We start from the raw sequence: 19,501 nt of genomic DNA, 5'->3' as shown, positions 1-19,501 counted from the left end.
ATTTCATATATATATATATATATATATATATATATATATATATATATATATATATATATATATATATATAAATAAAATAAATACTTGAATTTCAGTGTTCTGGAGGCTATCCAGTAGATGGCAGTATTGTCCTGTTTAAGAGTGTCACAACATTGCTGTTTACGGCAGACGAACTGCTTTACGGTAGACTAAACGTGACTGCTGTTGTTGCGTGTTGTTACCGCGCCGGGAGGACGTTAATGAAACTGCCTAGCAATAAACCCACATAAGAAACCAAGAACTCGCCCTCGATCATTCTACAGTTATGACGTCATTGGGCAGGCAAGCTGTTTATATTGTGGGAAAGCGGACGTGAGAACCGGCTGTCCCCACTCAGGTCCGCATTGAGCTGGAGGCGGCGTGGCTTCCAGCTCCGGCTGAATACCGGGAGTTTGTCGGGAGAAAATTTCTGCCGGGAGGTTATCGGGAGAGGCGCTGAATACCGGGAGTCTCCCGGTAAAAACAGGAGGGTTGGCAAGTATGCCTTTTGCAGCCAGATGCGTTTAAATGAGTCAAAATCTGTACCATTTTCATCTCTAGTCCTGTTCTTAACAGTGCTTCTTTTTCTTCTTCTTCAAAGCAACAATTCTCTATTTTTTTGAAGGCGTTTAGATCCGTGATCAAGGCTATTCAACTAAACAATGAAGAGGGCTGCAGTTTCAAGAGCCCAAGGCAGGCCTGGGCAATTATTGTGCCAAGGGGGGCCAAATTTAGAGGGAATATATCTAATAAAAAACCTCACAATAATGTCTGATTGAATGCTAAAAACGTTATGGACAGACCGCCTGAAAAAACAGAATGGAATTTTCAATTTTTTTTAACGAATGAGACACCCAGAATGTACATGAAAATAAAGAATGTGGGATTTACAATATTAACTATGAAGGATAAAACACTGAATATTGACAACATATGAACGTCACCCCAACCCTCTCGTTTGACATATTTTACAATCAAGCGAAACACAACAAAAATGCAACAAACACAGCGAAATATGAACGTGACGGGTAAAAAAACCCACCCACAATCTGATATATCACTAAGCTTTAGAACTTCGTTGTAAAAATCTCCTTCCGCGTCTGTCCCTGACACCCGCATTTCAGGCTGGTCCGCTCTGGAAACGCTCTGTGGAAACGCTCCCCACCCTCGTCTGAGCTGCTGTGACTTAGATTACCATAGTAACGAATTAAATTACCATAGTAACAAGTTATATTTCCATAGTAACTAGTATATCATGCAAAAACGCAGATTACAACTATTGATATACTTTGTATAGTTGAAGACGTACGGTCATTTGAAAACATCACTGCACATCATAATGGCAGCTACACTTTCCATCTTAAAGATCTAAAAAAATTATTTGGGAATGTGAAAGACGTGTTTTATGCCACTCTTTTGTCTCATTTTGTCCACCAAACATTTTATGCTGTGCGTGAATGCACAAAGGTGAGCTTTGTTGATGTTATTGATATACTGGCAAATTTGTTTAATCCATGACTGCAAGCTAATCGATGCTAAAATGCTATTTAGGCTAGTTGTATGTAGATATTGCATCATTATGCCTCGTTTGTAGGTATATTTGAGCTCATTTAATTTACACTACGTATGTCCTCTGTGTATTTAATCTATATTTGCATGTCTTATGACACAGGATCTGTATGTAATATTGGCTGCATTTCAGATAGTTGTTTGTGTGCCATGTTGTTCCAGACCACAGCAAACGTTACCCAGCTTGCAAAGATTGTAATAAATCCTTTAGAAGAAGACAGCCTGCCGTTTCCTTCAACTTGTACACACTCATCTATACTTTTTCACCATTTTGAGCCAGTAATTTCCAGAAGTTATCCAGTGTTGCAAAAATACGTAGAATAAAAAATTAAAAAACAACATTTCTGTCAACGATGTTTTGCTTCAGCCTTTGATAGTAGGCTATTATAGCTAATATAGACACTTACATCATGTGTTGTCTTCATTATAAGACTTATGTAAGGCTTTTAATTTTGTGTGGCTCCAGACAGATTTTTTTTAAATGTATTATTGGTCCAATATGGGTTGCCGACCCCTGCATTGACACAATACACTACAGATGTTAGCACATATAGAAACGAAACAATGACAAAGACCTGTGATGAGATGGCGACTTGTCCAGGGTGTACCCCGCCTTCCGCCCATGTGCAGCTGAGATAGGCTCCAGCACCCCTCGCGACCGCGAAAGGGACAAACGGTAGAAAATGGATGGATGGACAATGACAATGACTGGCTCAACACAGTTAAACACAAGGTGTAGCGTGACCGCCCTCTACCGGTCAAATTTAGCGCTACATGTATTAAACGAGTTTTGCACAGACACATAGCAACACGAACACATAATAAATCACGAAGTCAGCAATTTCAATTCAAAACAAACTCAATATCTTCATGCACAATATCTACTTATAAACATTCGACCAAGTTTTGTGATGAAACTTACGCGTGTGGATGTCTACCGGTGTTGCCAGTCTGCAACAGCGTCCGCCGTTTAAAACGTCCACAACAAAAAAAAACTATGACTTGAGCTCTTGCTCGGGGCAGAACATTCATACTTTGTTGTCCAGTCGCTGTTAAAAGTCCGATTTTCGCAATTTATTTCGACTTTTTTCAGGGTCGACGGTGCCATTTTTTGAGTGGTTTTCTTCTACTCACCCATTGCTGCATCATTGTGACACATATGCTTCGCTGTTGCCCCTAGCGGGGTGGCGAGTGTACTGCATTCATGAACAACCTAGGAATGGGTTCAACGAGCCTGTTTGGGTGATGTTCGGAGCTACGATTTGATTAAAATTCGATTATGGATGCATCTTTATTTTATGTATGTTGATGCAGTTTTACATTTGCAACTTTAAAACAAAACAGTGCATTTGTAATAAGAAACAGTTAAATTAATTCCCACATTTATTAAATTGATGGAAATGTGTGCCAAACTGGGACATAAGTGCCCTAAAATAAAGGAGCAACCCGCGGCTCTTTAGTGGCTCCCTGGAGCATTTTTAAAAAAGGATTGAAAATAGGAAAAAGATGGGAAAATCTTTTTTGTTTGTTTTAGTATGGGTTTTTTTGGAGGACAAACATGACACAAACCTTCCCAATTGTTAGAAAGCCCACTGTTTAATATGTTAATATGCAAACATTGTTTTGTCCTACTAATTTCGGCAGTTCTTGAACTCACCGTAGTGTGGACTGTGACGCAACAGTAAAATCGTCCACTCCTTCTTTGTCTCATTTTGTCCACCAAACGTTTTGTACTGTGCGTGAATGCACCAAGGTGCGCTTTGTTGATGTTATTGACTTGTTGGAGTGCTACTCAGGCATATTTGGTTTAGTTAAAGTATCAATGGTTGTCTCAGTGTATGACTGCAAGCTAATCAATGCTAACATGCTAGCTAGGCTAGCTGTATGTACATATTGCATCATTATGCCTCATTTGTAGGTATATTTGAGCTCATTTAATATCCTTTACTTTGATCCTCTTTGTATATAATTAAGTTTTGCATGTCTCATGACACATTATCTGCATGTAATATTGGCTGCATTTCAGATAGTTGTTTGTGTGCCATGTTGTTCCAGACCACAGCAAACGTTACCCAGCTTGCCAAAGATTGTAATAAATATATTAAAAGAAGACAGCCTTAACTTGGACACACACATCTATACCTTTGGCCATTAAAAGCCAATCATTTTCCTCTAAGAAGCCTCCGATTTACTAATGGTTTCTAATGTTGTACAAATGTGTAGAATAAATATTACATTTCAACATTCCTGTCAACGAAGATTTGCATCGGCCTGCGACACAAAGTCATTTTGATAGTATTTTCATGGATAAATGAATGTCCGGCATTTAGAAATTGTTTTAACATCCTGCTTCATCGTGTGTCATGATCCGTGGCCTGGATCATGTTTTGTTATTTTCTGTTAGTTTTGGACTCCATTAGTTCCTGTTTTTGTGCACCTCTGGGTTTGTTTTGGTTTCAATGGGGACTAATTGGGTTCACCTGCCTCTGGTTAGTGGTCGGCACGCTCACCTGCTATCGACCACTAATCAGAGAGCTATTTATTGACCTTTCTCGCCACGCTCAGTCTGGATTCATTGTTTGCTATACGCAACAGGTTACCTTGGTATTTCTTGGCTCCTAGTTTATGATTCCTGCGCTAATTGGTTATCTTGTCTCAAAGTGTTAACATGTGCTCAATGTTTCCTTACCATTATTGCTATGTTGTCTATTGCCATTGTTGGTATATTCATTATTCCTACATTGTTGATACAAATTATTGTTACAGTGTAATAATTATTGTTACCTGTGGTAATGCCACTATGATACAACATCTGTATTATAATCATTGAAACAAAGTAACAGTGAACTCATGTGAATAATCGCTGAATGGAGAACTGGGGGTGGGATTAAATAAATCATCTTCTTCCCACTCCCTTTCAGGCAATACTGGACAATCATGCATTACATACTATACATTACCTTTTGCACTATATTAATTTATATTATTATGTGTTGTCAACTTTGTACTTTTTTATGTCATTGCCTGAAATAAATAAGTAAATGAAAAAATGAAAATGAATCTTAGCTTCCCGTGTGATCGCTTGTTTTCTGTTTTTGGTACGTGTTTAATTTACGAAGATTAAGTCATGTTCCGCACACGGAAACATTTAAGCATGCGGGGGCCATTTTGATATTTTTCATTTTCAAACCTTAACAAAATATATGGATTTCTTTTTTTTTTTAACCTTTAGGGCTCCCGGGTACTATAAAGGGTCCCAGTCATTAAAATGTAAAAAATAAGTCAAATTATTATTATTTTTTATTTAACGCTTACAGTAAGTCTCTATATCAACTTCAGGTTGATATAAAGTAAAAAAAAAATTAAAAAAAAGGTTTTGTGCCTTTTCTGTCAAAGACAACTTTGTTTTTTATAGTAAAACTGAAATACGTAATTAGAAATTAGTAATTAGAGCCCTAAAAGATCAATAATGCAGGACACCATTGATTTTAATTTTTTAATATTTTTGAGTAATCACAGTGAAATGTTAAATAAAATCCTACTAAATATATTATGGATCCAAAAGGTCCCCCACTCATAAAGTGATATATTTTTATTATTATTTTTTTTACTTTTAACACTTAAATTACAAGATCAACTTCAGATATATCTGTCGATACTATTATTTTGTTTGTATTATGCTCTTTTGTCAAATAAAACTTTGATGTTTTTTTATGGCAACCACACAATATATGCAATATTTTTTCCACATAAAACATTTTAAAGTGACTTTTTAAGTAATAATTAATTGTAAAAGAGATTTTTTGTCTTTTTTTTTTTTTTGAGCAATGGCAAAAAAAATAAAAATAAACAAAGACAAAAGAAAGAAAAAACAGCCTGCGTGGCAGCTTTGTGTCAACATTGCAACTTTTTCTCGTTAGATTTCACCTCATTCCACTTTTTTAAAATGTTTTTTTTAATTTTTGCAATACTATCAATTTTGCAATTTTTGCAGAATGTGTGGGGGGCCGGTAAACGATTAGCTGCGGGCCGCAAATGGCCCCCGGGCCGCACTTTGGACACCTCTGGCATACAGAGATGAGGTCCTGAAACTATCAGTGTGGTGTTCAGTGAATAATCTGGCACTGAACACCACAAAAACCAAGGAACTCATCTTTGACTTCAGGAAAAACACTGCAGACCCCGCCCTCCTCTACATCAACGGCGAGGAGGTGGAGAGAGTCAGCTCCTTCAAGTTCCTCGGCACCCTCATATCTACTGACCTCTCCTGGACCCAAAATACAACTGCGGTCATCCGGAAGGCCCAGCGGAGACTCCACTTCCTAAGGGTGCTGAGGAAGAACAGACTGGAGAGGCAGCTGATGGTGACCTTCTATCGCTCGGCTGTCGAGAGCCTGCTGACGTACTGCATAACAGTGTGGTACGCCAGCTGCACTGAAGCAGACAAACAGGCGATTCAGAGGGTCATAAAGTCTGCACAAAAAATAATCGGCTGCCCCCTCCCTGAAGGATTTACACAACTCCTGCTGCCTCAACAGAGCAAAAAGCATCACCAAGGACAGCACACACCCTGGCTTCCACCTGTTCCACCTGCTACCATCGGGCAGGCGCTACAGGTGTATCAGAGCCACAACAAACAGGCTCAGAAACAGCTTCTTTCCCAGAGCTGTCACCATCTTGAACTCTAACTTATAATAATAATTTATCCCTATACAATATCCTACCCTAATACCCTACTGTGCAATATTACCCTTCGAGTGTAATACGTCCGACACTGATTGTTATTTATACTTCGGTACTCTCGTCTTGTTCTGTATATTGTACAGTATTTTGTATTTTTGTATTTCTACAGTGTTTTGTATATTGTACAGCAGGGGTCCCCAAACTTTTTGACTCCGGGGCCGCATTTTTATATATATATATATATATATATATATATATATATATATATATATATATATATATATATATATATATATATATATATATATATATAGCGCGGCCCCCAGCCAAATTGTTTTACCACAATATATACACACATATATACACATTTACATATACATATACATATATACACACACACATATTTACATATAATATATATATATATATATATATATATATATACACACACACACACACACACACACACATATATATATATATATATATATATATATATATATATATATATATATATATATATATATATATATATATATATATATATATATGTGTGTGTGTGTGTGTGTGTGTGTGTGTGTGTGTATATATATATATATATATATATATATATATATATATATATATATATTATATGTAAATATGTGTGTGTGTATATGTAAATGTGTATATATGTGTGTATATATGTATATGTCTATGTATATGTCCATGTATATGTATATATATTTATATGTGTAAATGTGTATATATATGTATATATATGTGTATATATATATATATATATATATATATATATATATATATATATATATATATATATATATATATATATATATATATATATGTGTGTGTGTATATATATATATATATATATATATATATATATATATATATATATATATATATATATATATATATATATATATATGTATATATATGTATTCATACATATATATTCCTCGCGCACTAATTGACTTAAAGAGCGCACTTGCTGCATGTCACGTTATCGATGGTAAAATGCCTTTTTAGACAATATGATTTGCCTGAGTGGCTAGGAGACGGTAGAAAATGGACTAGTAAGGACAAATTTAAAAAAAAATAATAATAAAAGAAAAAAAAAAAAATATATATATATATATATATATATATTTTTTTATTATTATTTTTATATATATATATATATATATATATATATATATATATATATATATATATATATATATATATATATATATATATATATATATATATATATATATATATATATATATATATTTTTTTTTTAACTTGGGACGTCCCGCGGGCCAGGTTTTGGACGCTGGGGGGCCGTATCCGGCCCGCGGGCCGTAGTTTGGGGACCCCTGTTGTACATGATTGCTTATTATTTTTATTGGATAGTAGTCTGTTTATTTCAATTGTTAGTTTTTTTCTTTATTGCCTGTTGTGTAATTTATTTTATTTGATTAGTTATTTATTTTTACCCCATATTTGTTCCCACTACCGCACCTTAAATTGGAGTCCTTAATCTCGTTTTATGCAAATATAATGACAATAAAGTCCATTCTATTCTATTCTATTCTATTCTGAATGTTTTCGTCGAATCTTATGGAAATGACTGTAGCGGTCAATGTTTGTGGTATAAGAAACCAATTCGGGGTGTCGCAGTGACAACAAAGTCAAATACACCGTCACTAACTGGGCACGAAGACGTTAACATTCCCTGTCGTCTGCCTCACCCCCACACTTAAGCCTCCTGCTGCTGTGACCTGGACCCCACCAGGACACGCCTGAGCTGTCTGTGCACGCAGAGTGTGTGTGTGTGTGTGTGTGTGTGTGTGTGTGTGTGTGTGCCCCGAGGCCACGGTCCTCCGCATAAAGATGGAGATGTCACACAACTGCTGTGAAAGTCACCGTGCAAGTAAAACTTTTAATTTGTTGTTGTGGATGTTAGTTTCCCAAGAGAGGGTTGCTTCTATTAGCACGTGAACACTTCTTAAGAGTGCTCAAATAAGTGATATTTAAGTGGTGTGTGGTGTTCGGGTCTGTGGGACCCGTTTTCATTTTTGATTAGAAGAAAAATTATACAATTAATTAATTTTTCAAACTGAGACTCACTGACTTTGGCTCATTTTCTGTGAAGAACATATATCAGAATACACATTTAATGACCACACACCATACACCCACCTCCTACACATTTCTATTACATATAAGATGTCCGGGTCCACTGGACCCGAGGCTAATAGAAGTGTGGAAATGTATATTCTGTGTACCACACACACACACAGCAGGCCTAGACAGGAGGAGGACAGAGTGTAGGTACACAGAACATCAGAGGGTCAAATGTGCGAGAAAATGAGAGCAGACAGTGTTGACAAACAATGTTGCAACCTTGTGTGGGAACCGCAGGTGCAGAAACACAAAAGAAGAATCCCCGTGGGATGCAGAAACTGGCAAAGAAATGTTCCGTGCAACGTTCATATTGTTGTTACTCAGCCAGCGTTTGTGGGTCTGATGGACCCATTGCATTTTGTGGCTTTTAATGCCTCACAATCAAACACTTGTATGTTAAAATACTGAACAGATGTTTACCTTATCCCAATAAACATTTGCTTGCCAACCCTCCCGTTTTTAGCGGGAGAATCCCGGTATTCAGCGCCTCTCCCAACAACCTCCCGGCAGAGATTTTCTCCCGACAAACTCCCGGTATTCAGCCGGAGCTGGAGGCCACGCCCCCTCCAGCTCAATGCGGACCTGAGACTGAGTGGGGACAGCCTGTTCTCACGTCCGCTTTCCCACAATATAAACAGCTTGCCTGCCCAATGACGTCATAACATCTAGGGCTTTTAGAGAGTAGAGTGCACAACTGCGCACATAACAAGGAGACGAAGCAGAAGAACGAGGAAATTACAGACATGGCGACGCCGTCGACGAGCAAGATGAAGAAATACGCTTGCAAGTTCCAAAACGAATGGAAACAAGAATTTCAGTTCATCCAGGACAGTTCGAAGGGGAAGGTGTATGTTGCCTGTAAATTTTGTAGAACAGACTTCCCCATTGAACACGGTGGCCGAAATGATATACTCATCATGAACGGAGAAGTTAAACAGGACAATACTGCCATCTAATGGATAGCCACCGGAACACTGAAATTCAAGTATATATATTTTTTTCTATGTAAATAAAATAAATATATATATATATATATATATATATATATATAGCTAGAATTCACTGAAAGTCAAGTATTTCATACATATATATATATATATATATATATATATATATATATATATATATATATATATATATATATATATATATATATATATATATATATATATATATATATATATATATATATATGAAATATATATGAAATATATATGAAATACTCGAGTTGGTGAATTCTAGCTGTAAATTACCTACTGAAAGCCACTACTACCGACCACGCAGTCTGATAGTTTATATATCAATGATGAAATCTTAACATTGCAACACATGCCAATACGGTCGGGTTAACTTATAAAGTGCAATTTTAAATTTCCCGCCACACTTACGGTTGAAAACGTTTATGTATGATGACGTTCGCGCGTGACGTCAATGGTTGAAACGGAAGTATTGGTACACCATTGTATCCAATACAAAAAGCTCTGTTTTCATCTCAAAATTCCACAGTATTCTGGAAATCTGTGTTGGTGAATCTTTTGCAATTTGTTTAATGAACAATGGAGACTGCAAAGAAGAAAGCTGTAGGTGGGATCGGTGTATTAGCGGCTGGCTGCAGCAACACAACCAGGAGGACTTTGACTTGGATAGCAGATGCGCTATCCAACGCTAACCGCCGACCGCATCGATGATCGGGTGAAGTCCTTCGTCGCGCCGTCGATCGCTGGAACGCAGGTGAGCACGGGTGTTGATGAGCAGATGAGGGCTGGCTGGCGTAGGTGGAGAGCTAAAGTTTTTAGCATAGCTCTGTGAGATCCCGTAGCTAAATTAGCTTCAATGGCGTCGTTAGCAACAGCATTGTTAAGCTTCGCCAGGCTGGAAAGCATTAACCGTGCATTTACATGTCCATGGTTTAATAGTATTGTTGATTTTCTGTCTATCCTTCCAGTCAGGGTCTTATTTATTTTGTTTCTATCTGCATTTAAGCACGATGCTATCACGTTAGCTCCGTAGCTAAAGTGCTTCACCGATGTATTGTCGTGGAGATAAAAGTCACTGTGAATGTCCATTTCGCGTTCTCGACTCTCATTTTCAAGAGGATATAGTATCCGAGGTGGTTTAAAATACAAATCCGTGATCCACGATAGAAAAAGGAGAAAGTGTGGAATCCAATTAACTCTTGTACCTAAGTTACGGTCAGAGCGAAAAAAGATACGTCCTGCACTGCACTCTAGTCCTTCACTCTCACGTTCCTCATCCACGAATCTTTCATCCTCGCTCAAATTAATGGGGTAATCGTTGCTTTCTCGGTCCGAATCGCTCTCGCTGCTGGTGTAAACAATGGGGAAATGTGAGGAGCCTTTCAACCTGTGACGTCACGCTACTTCCGGTACAGGCAAGGCCTTTTTTATCAGCGACCAAAAGTTGCGAACTTTATCGTCGATGTTCTCTACTAAATCCTTTCAGCAAAAATATGGCAATATCGCGAAATGATCAAGTATGACACATAAAATGGATCTGCTATCCCCGTTTGAATAAAAACAATTAATTTCAGTAGGCCTTTAAATTTTGACAGTACCACATAAAATATGTTTTAATTATTGATGCGCTTTAGTAGATTTTGTACGTGCGTTTTGTACACTGTTGATGTGATTCAATGCCCAGCAGTGCGTGAATGTGTTCCTGTAAAGTATTTCTCCAGCAATGGTCATGTGGTGACATCAATGATGGTATTTTGAGAGGTCATCATGGAAGTCGGACATCACTGAAGGCCTAGGTGGGAAACGCACGGCCCGCCACTGGAATCACGTGACGACGAGAGGGTCCGATTTACCAACCGTCGATCCCCGAGAGGGACAAGCGGTAGGAAAAATGGATGGATGGATGGATGGATGTGGCCTAGTGGTTAGAGTGTCTGCCCTGAGATCGGTAGGTTGTGAGTAGGACTGCAACAACTAATCAATTAAATCGATTAAAATCGATTATTAAAATAGTTGCCGATTAATTTAGTCATCGATTCGTTGGATCTATGCTATGCGCATGCGCAGAGTTTTTTTTTTTTTTTTTTTTAATTAAAAAAAATTATTATTATTATTATTTTTTTATTTTTTTTAAATAAACCTTTATTTATAAATTGCAACATTTACAAACAGCTGAGAAACAATAATCAAAATAAGTATGGTGCCAGTATGCTGTTTTTTTTTCCAATAAAATACTGGATAGGACAGAAATGTAGTTTGTCTCTTTTATCCGATTATTAATCGATTAATTGAAGTAAAAATCGACAGATTAATCGATTATCAAATGAATCGTTAGTTGCAGCCTTAGTTGTGAGTTCAAACCCCGGCCGAGTCATACCAAAGACTATAAAAATGGGGCCCATTACCCCCCTGCTTGGCACTCAGCATCAAGGGTTGGAATTGGGGGTTAAATTACCAAAAATGATTCCCGGGCGAGGCCACCGCTGCTGCCCACTGCTCCCCTCACCTCCCAGGGGGTGAACAAGGGGATGGGTCAAATGCAGAGGACACATTTCACCACACCTAGTGTGTGTGTGACAATCATTGGTACTTTAACTTAGATAACCAGAAGAAGAAGAAGACATTTTGGCCATCAGAATGCGAACCATGATGCTCAAAAAGTCAGGCGAAATTTTTTTTTTACGGAAAAGAGTTGTAAGACTTTTGCAGCAGTGCTTAAATATGCTGAAATGTTATTTTGTCACCGTTTGTCTCAGTTTAAAAAAAGGCATCACCTTAAAAATCGCAGACTGGGAAGGCTTTTGCAGCTGGTTGTTATGCACGTAGCCACAACTCTGACGGAAGGTTATTCTGGAAAAAAAAAAACCCCACTGCTAATTATTGTTTCTCAAAGCTGATTTCCAGGAAACACCTCAAGCGTCTCATGGAGTCAAAAAGGCAAACGGCTCATCTCGCTGCCTTCAGCCTGTTTGTGTATGTGTGTGTGTCTTTGTGTGTGTGTTAACGTGTATAAACGTGTGTGTGTGTGTTTGGAGAGTGTGTTAAGCACAACAAGACGCACTGTGCAATCTGCACAAGGCTGCGGCATGAAACACAATTTGCCGTGTTTACATCAGCTCTTTGATTAGTGGTAATGAAATCACGCATGCGGCGGTGGAGTTGTATCGTTTAGGGGGAGTGAAATCAGTTGTATCAAACACACACACACACACATACACACACACCTTCTTAATGCGATTTTACACGCACGTTTCAAACCGTTCAATCTAGATCTGATCCAGATTCTCATCCCGCATCCACAAAGCAGGTTGAAACTGAATATGATTGGACAGATATGTCTCTAAAATGGGATTTCCAATGTCAAATTTTAATTGCTGCAAATCTGGGTTTAATCCGGATTAAAGGTGCCATACGTAATAATTTCATGTCAAGTCATCATGAAATGGCCCGGATATGTCAAAAGGCGTTAATAAATCACGTTCTTTTCGAATATAACCGATAACGGTAGCTCATTTCAAAATTGGATTTACAGCCCCGAAATATTGTTATTGTTTTCGTTTCGAAAGTCTGCGAGTTTAAAATGTACTTCCTGTTTTGCCTTAAATCAAAAGTAAAACCGTCCAGTGTTTTTTGCTCGAAAGGATCCTTTAGCAAAGGTCACCGCCGCTGTCCATGGTGCTGAGGACGAGCACCGTCGGGTAGGGTCCCGGGCATGTGCTGACGGCGAGACACAGCTGGCAGGTGATTAGATTTCACAGGTGGTACGTGTTAATCTAATCATCTGTTGTCTTTAACAGTGAGCAGCCGGGCACAGGAGGAGGAGGAGGACTAGTGGAGGGACTGCAAAGTCTGGAAAAAACTATTCTGTCTGAAGAGCGTGAAAATAATCATTAAAACCTTTGTCAACTCTGCACAACTGGCATCTGCGTATGTATCAGCGGGACCGCGACGTCTACAGTATGTTTTACAACAGTGGTCCCCAAACTACGGCCCACGGGCCGGATACGGCCCCCCAGCGTCCAAATCCGGCCCGCGGGAAGTCCCAAGAAAAAAAAAAAAAAAAAAAAAAAATATATATTTTTTTTTTTTTTAATTATTATTATTTTTTTAAATTTGTCCTTACTATTCCATTTTTACAGTCTCCTAGCCACTCAGGCAAATCATATTGTCTAAAAATGCATTTTACCATCGATAACATGACATGCAGCAAGAGCGCTCTTTAAGTCAATTAGTGTGTGAGGAATATATATGTATGAATACATATATATATATATATATATATATATATATATAGACACATATACATATATACACATATACATATATATATACATATATACACATATATACACATATACATACAGTATATATATACATATATACACATATACACATATACATATATATATACATATATACACATATACATATATATATACATGGACATATACATATATACACACATATATATACACATTTACATATACATATATACACACACACACACATTTAAATATTATATATATATATATATATATATATATATATATATAATATATATATATATATATATATAGCGCGGCCCCCAGCCAAATTGTTTTACCCCAATGCGGCCCCGGAGTCAAAAAGTTTGGGGACCCCTGTTTTACAATATAACTAAAACAATTCCTACTTACTAAACGGTCCCATGTGTGACGTCTGTAGGAGTGCTTTCATGGATATTTGTACACGGTATCGTAATATAATAAAACTAGCGTCGTTAGCATTCGCTAATATGCTAGCACGTCTACGTGTGTCTGTGTTAGTATTATTAACTTACGGATTCTTCATTCATCGCTCTGAGCAACGTTTGTACAATTTACAATATAACTATTATATATTATTATACAAGTTTCTGTGTTAGTATTATTACCTTACAACGACATTATTTTTTGTGTTGTTTTGGTTTCACAAATTCCTCAGTAAATTCACCAAAACGTCACCGTCTGTTTAGCTAGCAGGTCCATGACGATGACCTCTGTTTTGTTTGATTACCCGTTTTACTGCCGTGTTACAGCTACCGTTTGGAAGAAATTAAGGTATGTAAATAAACATTTACAAAATATTTCTGTGTAAATAACTCACTCGTTAGCCTTAGCTAATATGCTAACATGTTTACACGTTTCTGTGTTAGTATTATTACCTTACAACGGCATTCTTTTTGTATTGTTTCAGTTTCACATAATCCTTTGTAAATTCACCAAAACGTCACCATGGAGTTACTGAGTCTGTTTAGCTGATTGGAGAGCTATCTCCCGCAGCTGGTGGGTCCGTGACGATGACTTCTGTTTTGTTTGATCGGCCGTTTTACTGCCGTGTCACAGTCAATCATTCAGAAAATATTTCTGTGTAAAAAAAAATTTTTTTCTAGAGATGTCCGATAATATCAAGCTGCCCGTATTATCGGCCGATAAATGCTTTAAAATGTAATATCGGAAATTATCGGTAAAATGTATGACTTTTTAAAACGCCGCTGTACGGAGTGATACACAGCCGCAGGAGAAGTACAGAGCGCCAATAAACCTTAAAGGCACTACTTTTGCGTGCCGGCTCAATCACATAATACCTACGGCTTTTCACACACACAAGTGAAGGCAACGCATACTTGGTCAACAGCCATACAGGTCACACTGAGGGTATAGTTACTTGTATGTTATATGTATATGTATATGTATATGTATAGTATGTTGTAGATATATATATATATATATATATATGTACATACTTATATATGTATATGTATTTATATAACATAACATTTGTATATACTATTATTATTATTAAACATACAGTAAGTAATAAGAGGGGTGAGAGTACATAAGTTTTTACTTCTTCTCACTCCTTTTCGGATATGTTTACATTAATGTTTATTTTCATTTCTTGTTTCATTTTGCTTTTTATTATTACTATTATTATTATTATTATTGTTATTGTTTTTGTTATTCATTCTTGAATGGCTTTTTTGTTGTTTTTTTGCAAAATTTGTTTGTTTTTGTTTTATCTACATATTCGAAATAAACATGAAAGGAAGAAAGAAAGAAAGAAAGGGTGGCCGTATAAACAACTTTAACACTGTTACAAATATGCGCCACACTGTGAACCCACACCAAACAAGACAAACACATTCGGGAGAACATCCGCACCGTAACACAACATAAACACAACAGAACAAATACCCAGAACCCCTTGCAGCACTAGTTCTTCCGGGACGCTACAATATACACCTCAACCTCAACCTCCTCATGCTCTCTCAGAGAGAGCATGTCCCAAATTCCAAGCTGCTGTTTTGAGGCGTGTTAAAAATTAAAAAAATGCACTTTGTGACTTCAATAATAAATATGGCAGTACCATGTTGGCATTTTTTTCCATAACTTGAGTTGATGTATTTTGGAAAACCTTGTTACATTGTTTAATGCATCCAGCGGGGCATCACAACAAAATTAGGCATAATAATGTGTTAATTCCACGACTGTATATATCGGTTGATATCGGAATCGGTAATTAAGAGTTGGACAATACCGGAATATCGGAGCCATTATCGGACCTCTCTCATTTTTTCTTGTGCTTTTCAAATCAAAACGGATTAAAGTGTGGACCGTTTTAATCCATCCATGCTCCTGATAGCCTCATCTTCCTTGGATTCTGAGCTCCACGTCCCACCAAGGGCAACACGGCGGCCACGTTTGTGTGCATTCATGAGCATCTGCTGCGTCTGCGTGTGCAGCTGTGTGCCGTCCGCCTTCTGACATTGTGTCACGTCATAAAAAAAAAAAAAATCTAATACAATAGCGAGACTCTCATCCCTTCATGCAACGCTGACCGGGCTCCCCCCTGCGGGCCTGCACCGCGCGCCACTCTTGCACCGCAACAATCATTACAAGAAGCATTCCAGGCCACCCTTGAGGCTTTCTCCGTAAGAGCATCAGGTATCTCCTCAAACCCGGCAGACGCCCTTTCATGGCCAGTCCAAAGCCGTTCCTACCCCCTCAAATCTGGAGCACAATTGAATTCCTGTGGTTCTCCTCCAGTTCTTAATGAAGCCGCTGCCTCGGGTTGGCTCGGTCAGGGGTTCCGGAATAGAGGAACATGCTCGTGTGTGTCCACCTCTCGCTTTCATCGCCTCCTCAAAGGAGATTCTGATATTTAAAAGCGAGAGTGGATTTGTCAGATTTCATGCCCTAAAGCTTGGAAAAAACCTGTCTTTGGACTCTTATTCGTGTAAGAATAATAATAGGAGAATAGGATGGACATCAGAAAGGAATCTGCTTTATGGGCTTGATGTGAAGCATCCTTTAGATCAGGGGTCACCAACCTTTTTGAAAGCAAGAGCTACTTCTTGGGTACTGATTAATGCGAAGGGCTACCAGTTTGATACACACTTAAATAAATTGCCAGAAATAGCCAATTTGCTCAATTTACCTTTAACTCTGTTATTATTAATAATTAATGATATTTACACTTAATTGAACGGTTTAAAAGAGGAGAAAACACGAAAAAAATGACAATTAAATTTTGAAACATAGTTTATCTTCAATTTCGACTCTTTAAAATTCAAAATTCAACCGAAAAAAAGAAGAGAAAAACTAGCTAATTCGAATCTTTTTGAAAAAAATTAAAAAAAGAATTCATGGAACATCATTAGTAATTTTTCCTGATTAAGATTAATTTTACAATTTTGATGACATGTTTTAAATAGGTTAAAATCCAATCTACACTTTGTTAGAATATATAACAAATTGGACCAAGCTATATATCTAACAAAGACAAATCATTATTTCTTCTAGATTTTCCAGAACAAAAATTTTAAAGAAATTCAAAAGACTTTGAAATAAGATTTAAACTTGATTCTACAGATTTTCTAGATTTTCCAGAATATTTTTTTTGAATTTTAATCATAATAAATTTGAAGAAATATTTCACAAATATTCTTCGTCGAAAAAACAGAAGCTAAAATGAAGAATTAAATTAAAATGTATTTATTATTCTTTACAATAAAAACAATTAATCTACTTGAACATTGATTTGAATTGTCAGGAAAGAAGAGGAAGGAATTTAAAAGGTAAAAAGGTATATGTGTTTAAAAATCCTAAAATCATTTTTAAGGTTGTATTTTTTCTCTAAAATTGTCTTTCTGAAAGTTATAAGAAGCAAAGTAAAAAAATTAATGAATTTATTCAAACAAGTGAAGACCAAGTCTTTAAATATTTCCTTGGATTTTCAAATTCTATTTGAGTTTTGTCTCTCTTAGAATTAAAAATGTCGAGCACAGCGAGACCAGCTTGCTAGTAAATAAATAAAATTTAAAAAATAGAGGCAGCTCACTGGTAAGTGCTGCTATTTGAGATTTTTTTTTAGAACAGGCCAGCGGGCGACTCATCTGGTCCTTACGGGCGACCTGGTGCCCGCAGGCACCGCGTTGGTGACCCCTGATCTAGATTCAAATGTGACAGTTTGACCCTTGAACAGATTGTTGTATTATTTTCAAGGGCAACGCTTGGCTTTTTTATGCACACTTTTCACTTGTGTCATTTCCAGCTGAGAGAAACCAAATATCTGTCCATCCACAAAAAACAGCTCAATAAATACTTAGGGACCGCAATGTCCCTTTGGGACCGAGGACCCTATTGAAATTGTAAAGTTTTATTATTTAGGGACCGCAATGTCCCTTTGGGACAGAGGACCCTATTGAAATTGTAAAGTTTTATTATTATTATACCGGCCGCCTCTTAGAGCTGTAATTTGACCCTCTTGACATGCTTCAAAACTCACCATATTTGACACACACATTTGACACATTAAATTGCCATCTAATAAATTGTTCCACATAGTAGCTCAGTTACAAAGGAGGGAAAGGATAATGCATAAAGAGGGCGAAAACAAAAGGTATAAAGTAGACAAAAAATTTACCATAGTAGCAATATAAAATATATGTAATATTTCCATATTATATATACAGTATATAATATATACTGATATATTATTATATTATATTATATTATATTATCATATGATGTATACAATATATAAAAAATCCCAATTACCATGTACAATATTACAGAATATATATATATATATATATATATATATATATATATATATATATATATATATATATATACTTCAGAATATATATATATATACTACTAATATAATATATACTATATATATATATATATGATGTATATATAAATATACTGTATATATATATATATATATAATATATACTACTATATATATATATATATATATATATATATATATGTATATATATATATATATATATATATATGTATATATATATATATATATGTATATATATATATATATATATATATATATATATATGTATATATATATATATATATATATATATATATATATATATATATATATATATATATATATATATATATATATATATATATATATATATATATATATATATATATATATATATACTATATATATCATATCCTATATACATATATATATATACTAGTATATTAACTATCTATATATATATAATATATATATTATAATATATATTATATAATAATATATATCTATATATATATACTATTATATACTATATTTAGTCTAGTATATATACTATATTCATCTATTTCTAATTTTGTTTTTTTTACTAATTTTTATATCTTTATCTATAAATATATATATATATATATATATATATATATATATATATATATATATATATATATATATATATATATATATATATATATATATATATATATATATATATATATATATACATGTACTGTATATACATATATGATATATACAATATATAACAAATCCCAATTACCATGTACAATATTACAGTATATGTAACAGCTGTAGCAAAAAAAAGAGCAGCATAAAATAAAGAGTTGATAAGTTAATAAGTTAATAAGATCGAGCAGAAAATATACATTATAAACAAAGTTAGGTCAGGTAATAGACAAATTTCATCTATTTGCTAATTTTGTTTGTTTTTTTACTAATTTTTTAGTAAGGCTGTTATCGGAGAAAAATCCATA

At 35.5% G+C, this 19,501-nt stretch overlaps 1 protein-coding gene across 1 annotated transcript in view; it reads right to left on the bottom strand.

Annotated features, from left to right (window-relative positions):
- The window catches only part of dab1a (DAB adaptor protein 1a), a 159,789-nt gene that overhangs the window by 116,513 nt on the left and 23,775 nt on the right, over positions 1–19,501 (bottom strand). The window contains exon 6 of the mRNA XM_062038418.1: positions 2,510–2,538. Coding sequence (XP_061894402.1) covers positions 2,510–2,538 — 29 coding nt within the window. The remainder of the gene's footprint in view (positions 1–2,509; positions 2,539–19,501) is intronic.

The sequence above is a fragment of the Entelurus aequoreus genome, linkage group LG27 (assembly GCF_033978785.1).
Source record: "Entelurus aequoreus isolate RoL-2023_Sb linkage group LG27, RoL_Eaeq_v1.1, whole genome shotgun sequence".
Classification (NCBI taxonomy): domain Eukaryota; kingdom Metazoa; phylum Chordata; class Actinopteri; order Syngnathiformes; family Syngnathidae; genus Entelurus; species Entelurus aequoreus.
Note: the sequence above shows the minus strand (reverse complement) of the source record. Positions and strands in the feature narration are given on the sequence as shown.